Source organism: Lactuca virosa, chromosome 1, assembly GCF_052849685.1.
Source record: "Lactuca virosa cultivar CGN04683 chromosome 1, Lactuca_virosa_CGN04683_v6, whole genome shotgun sequence".
Lineage (NCBI taxonomy): Eukaryota > Viridiplantae > Streptophyta > Magnoliopsida > Asterales > Asteraceae > Lactuca > Lactuca virosa.
This window is the reverse complement of record NC_136426.1, coordinates 163513065-163518755: the sequence shown is the minus strand read 5'-3', so window position 1 is coordinate 163518755 and position 5691 is coordinate 163513065. Positions and strand designations below refer to the sequence as shown.

The following is a 5691-nucleotide window of genomic DNA, read 5'->3' as shown; positions in this document are numbered from 1 at the left end:
CCGCGAACTCCCAACATTTTCGCCCGCGCCAAGATATGAAGAGAGAGACACAACACAAAGTTAATGAAGTGGGAACATCAAACCTCGAGTTTCAAATCAAAGACTTAACATTCGTTGTTCAAAAGCTAGCCATGGGACAAACTCCACAAGTGATGGTTTGTGGAATATGTGCAACAATGGGACATCCTACGGATATGTGTCCCATTCTTCAAGAAGATGAGGAACATGTAAATGTCACGGGAGAGTTCCAAAATTACCACAACAAGCCATCCGGTTACCAAAATGCTTACAATTCAAGTTGGAAGCCAAATCCCAACATGAGCTACAACCCAAGACCATTGCCTCAAAATGCATTGGTTAGACCTTCCTATCCACCACCATAACCTCACTACCAACACCCGCAACCGCACTATCAATCCAAACCACACCCTCCACATCACCAACAACCTCCTTAATCCCAACCAAGTAGCTCCGGAATGTCTCTTGAAGACATTGTCAGATCCTTAGCCACTAGTACCCAACAATTCCAAAAAGAGACAAGAACTAGTATCTCCAACCTTGAAGCACAAATGGGAGATGTAGTTACATCTATAAGAAAGTTGGAGTCCCATGGCAAACTCCCTTCTCAAACCGAAAAGAACCCAAATGTTAATGTGGTGACCTTGAGAAGTGGTAAACAAACCGGAGAAAGTAGTTCGAAGAAGAAGTCGATGAAAGAGGAGGAAGAAATAGAGGTCACTCCCATTGAGGATCCCGTTGTTAAGAGCGCTACACAAGTCGGAGTCCCAAAGAAGACTACCCCTCTAGTGACACCAATAGCCACTCAACCGCCATTCCCCTCCCGACTTGCAACTTCAAAGAAGAACATGAAGGAGAAAGAGATTTTGGACACCTTCCGTAAGGTGGAAGTAAACATTCCTTTACTTGATGCAATCAAATAAATTCCTAGATATGCAAAATTCTTGAAATAGCTTTGCACCAACAAGAGAAAGTTGAAGGGGAATGAGAAAATCTCAATGAACGAAAATGCATCCGCGGTTTTACAAAGGAAACTTCCACCCAAGTGCAAAGACCCGGGAATGTTTACGGTTCCTTGCAAGATAGGAGATGTCACTTTTAGTAGTGTCATGCTTGACCTTGGTGCTTCTATTAATGTCATGCCCTATTCGGTGTATGAATCATTGAATGTTGGTCCTTTAAGTGAAACCGGTGTCATAATCTCTCTTGCGGATAAATCGAGTGTCTTTCCTAGAGGTGTTTTGGAAGATGTCCTAGTGCAAGTGAACCAATTGGTCTTCCCGGCGGATTTCTATGTGATTGATCTAGATGAACAAGTGTCCTAAAAGTCAGGTATAATTTTACTTGGGAGACCATTCTTGAAGACGGCTAGCATAAAGATTGACGTATATGCGGGAAGCTTAACAATGGAGTTTGATGGTGAAACAATAAGTTTTAACATTTATGATGCTATGAGATACCCTAGTGATGTTTCATCCTTGTGCTTTATTGATGTTGTCGAACCATTAACCCAAGAGTTATTCGAGTTGTCTAATGGTGACATGTTGGAGATGGTTTTGAGCAAAGGATTTGATTGTGGTAAATTAGCCAAGAAGTTAAAGCTCTACTCATTAGATCCGGAAGTTGAAAGATTGTTCAACAATTTAGGGATCAAGAAAACCACTCAATTTAGTGTGAAGCAAATTGAATTACCTCAAACTCACACAAGATTGTCGCCCTCCCTTGTTCAACCACCGGAGTTGGAATTAAAAGTCCTTCCTCAACACTTGAAGTATGTGTACTTGGGAAACAACGAGACTCTTCCAGTCATCATTTCAACTCACTTAACCGAGTGTGAAGAAGAGAAACTCCTCAAAGTATTGATGGAACATAAAGAAGCAATGGGTTGGACGATTTCGGATATCAAAGGGTTGAGCCCCTCCACTTGTATGCACAAGATTTTGATGGAGGATGAATGCAAGCCGAGTCGAGACGCGCAAAGAAGGTTGAACCCACCAATGATGGAAGTGGTCAAGAAAGAGATTTTGAAGCTCCTAGATGCGGGGATGATCTATCCAATCTCGGATAGTAAGTGGGTGAGCCTGGCGCAAGCCGTTCCAAAGAAGACGGGAATCACGGTGGTCGAGAACAACAAAGGTATGATGGTCCCCACCCGTGTGCAAAACGGGTGGAGAGTATGTATTGACTACCGCAAACTCAATGCAAGCACAAGAAAAGATCACTTCCCATTACCTTTCATTGACCAAATGTTAGAAAGGTTGGCCGGGAAAACCCATTATTGTTGTCTAGACGGGTACTCCGGTTTTCACCAAATCCCGGTGGCACCGGAAGACCAAGAAAAGACAACATTTACATGTCCATTTGGCACTTTTGCATACCGGAGAATGCTATTCGGATTATGTAACGTCCCGGCCACTTTCCAACGTTACATGGTTAGTATCTTTTCAGAATATGTTGAAAATATAATTGAAGTTTTCATGGACGATTTTACGGTATATGGAAACTCCTTTCAAGAGTGTTTGACCAATCTCACCAAAATTTTGAAAAGATGTATTTAAACGAATTTGGTTTTAAACTTTGAAAAATGTCATTTTATGGTGAGTCAATGTCTTATTTTGGGTCACATTGTGTCAAAGAAAGTAATTGAGGTAGATAAGGCCAAGATTGATGTTATTCAAAGCTTACCTTACCCGACTTGTGTTCGGGAAGTTCGTTCCTTTTTGGGTCATGCAGGTTTCTACCGGAGATTCATCAAGGACTTTTCAAAGATAACAAGACCAATGTGCCAACTCTTGCAAAAGGATGTTGATTTCGAGTTCAATGAGGCGTGTAAAGAAGCTTTCGACAAGCTCAAAGAGTTGCTTACATCCGCTCCCATCATGCAAGCACCAAATTGGGATCTCCCCTTTGAGATCATGTGTGATGCAAGCAACTATGCAATAGGCGCCGTTTTGGGTCAGAAAAATGGAAGAGCCTCTCATGTGATCTACTATGCATCGAGAACACTAGACAATGCTCAAATCAACTACTCTACCACAGAGAAGGAGCTATTGGCCATAGTGTTCGCTTTGGAGAAGTTTAGGCAATATCTACTTGGCACCAAAGTTATTGTGTATTCGGATCACACAACTCTCAAGTACTTAATCACAAAGAAAGATGCAAAGCCAAGACTCATCCGGTGGATTTTACTATTACAAGAATTTGATTTGGAAATCCGAGACAAGAGTGGATGCGAGAATCTTGTTGCCGATCACCTAAGCCGAATCACTTCAAATGAGACTTCTCTCCCGTTGCGGGATGAGTTTCCGGATGAGCATCTCTTTTCCCTTACTCAATCTACTCCTTGGTACGCCGATATTGTTAACTTTTTGGTCACAAAAAGGTATCCCGACACATTCACACGTGCTCAAAAAGATAAATTGAAAAGTGATGCAAAATACTATGTGTGGGATGAACCTTATTTGTGGAAACATTGTCCCGATCAAATTATTAGGCGATGTGTGCCCCAACAAGAGCATCAATCCATTTTGCAATTTTGTCATGAATTTGTTTGTGGGGGACACTTCGGACCTAGCCGGACCTTGAGAAAGGTCCTTGAGTGTGGACTATTTTGGCCAACCATGTCACGCGACTGTTGCTTGTTTTTCAAAAGTTGTGAACGGTGCCAAAGGATGGGGAACATTTCGCAAAATAACCAAATGCCCCAAAATCCAATCCTTGTTTGTGAAATTTTTGACGTATGGGGGATTGATTTTGTGGGCCCATTTCCCGTCTCATTTGGCAACATTTACATATTGCTCGCGGTTGACTATGTCTCTAAATGGGTTGAGGCCAAAGCCACAAGATCGGATGATGCCAAAACGGTTATCGACTTTTTAAAATCTAATGTCTTTGTGAGATTTGGTGTGCCTAGAGCTTTGATTAGTGATAGAGGGACGCATTTTTACAATAAGATGATGGAGGCCTTGCTAAAAAAAGTACAACGTGACCCATCGTGTTTCTACCGCCTACCACCCTCAAACAAACGGTCAAGCGGAGGTTTCAAATCGTGAAGTGAAGAGAATTCTTGAGAAGACAGTGAATCCGACAAGAAAGGATTGGAGTTTAAGGCTTGATGATTCCTTGTGGGCATATCGGACCGCTTACAAGACCCCGATAGGCATGTCTCCATTTAGATTAGTTTTTGGAAAACCATGTCATCTTCCCGTGGAATTGGAACACCGTGCATTTTGGGCGGTCAAACAATGCAACTTCAACATTGATGAGGCGGGAAAGCATAGGAAGCTTCAACTTCAAGAGTTGGAAGAATTAAGAAACGACTCTTATGAAAACTCGAGAATTTACAAGGAGAAAACGAAGCTTTTCTATGACAAGTCCATTACCCGCAAGCATTTGAGCCGGGACATAGGATTTTGCTTTACCACTCGAGATTGAAATTATTTCCCGAAAAGTTGAGGTCAAGATGGATAGGTCCATTTGTTGTGCTAAAAGTCTTTGACCACGGAGCGGTTGAGATCCAGAGTGAAGAAACGGGGAAAATCTTTAAAGTCAATGGACATCGTTTGAAACCTTTCTATGAAGGTTTTAACACAAATGTCTTAGATGTCATCCAATTGGATGCCGCAGTATACTGAAATCGAAAGGGAAGGATGTCTCGCCAAAGACGTTAAAGAAGGGCATTTTTGGAAAACTTCAAGTTTTCATCTTTTCTAATTCCGAATAAATGTCGTAGATAGATCCTTTTTGCATTTCACATTTCTTGTTCTTCCTTCTTGCAATAAAAGAGTGTTGGATTTTAAGGCCCGGTGTTCGTTTTGGTCAAAGGGCGAAAATTGAGTAAATTGTTGCAGGATACACGCGGACCGCGTGTACTCGGGGGTGTGTCCGCGTTAATAAACAAATGGTCCACGTGTGTTTCCCAATAATGTTCGCGTCCAACACCAAAAGGCAGAAGGATTTCCTGTTATTTCACGCGGACCGCGTGTGCTCATGGGTCTGTCCACGTGTTTATACAAACGGACCACGTGTGCTCGTAAATATGACCGCGTGAACAGTCGAACAAATGAACCGTTTTCAGCAACCACACGCAGACCGTGTGTACTCGTGGATTCGACCGCGTGTTTATACAAACGGACCGCGTAGGATCCCTAGATTCATCCGCATGTGAAGAAGGCAAACAGAAGTGTAGCGGGGTAATTCACGCAGACCGCGTGTACTCGCAGACGCGTCCGCCTGACATGTTGACTTTTGTTGACTCGTGATTTGACCAGGTTTGACCACAAATTTAATCCCTAACCCCCCCCCCCCCCCCAGCCGTCCCTCTTCTTCCTTCTTCTTCTACTTTCTTTCTCCAAACTCCATTAGAACACCTCCATCTCCACCACTAAAACTCGATTTCCCGTCAAACCGTCGGTCAGAATTACGTGAAACCACCGCCATTCTCTCCCATTTTTCGAGCTCTACAAACCCCACCCAAAATCCGGTCCGATCCGTTGCTGCAATTCCGGGCGCCACCACCACCATCTCGCCACTTTCCGGCCAACTCCGACCACCTCTCGCGATTCCGACACCACCATTGTGCTCCCCTTGGTCGAGGCTACAAACCCCACTAAAAATATCTCTCAAAGCTCGCCGTAAAATTTCGCCAAAATCCCAAGCCGTTGCCGGATTTCT

The 5691-nt window shown here is 43.2% G+C and overlaps 1 protein-coding gene across 1 annotated transcript; it reads left to right on the top strand.

The window, feature by feature from the left end:
* The first annotated feature begins 476 nt into the window (after positions 1-476).
* Positions 477-1343, top strand: LOC145123336 (uncharacterized). Its single transcript, XM_079058549.1, has 2 exons — positions 477-908; positions 972-1343. Exons 1-2 carry the CDS (start codon positions 477-479, stop codon positions 1341-1343), a joined length of 804 nt encoding a protein of 267 aa, XP_078914675.1.
* Positions 1344-5691: the final 4348 nt, after the last annotated feature.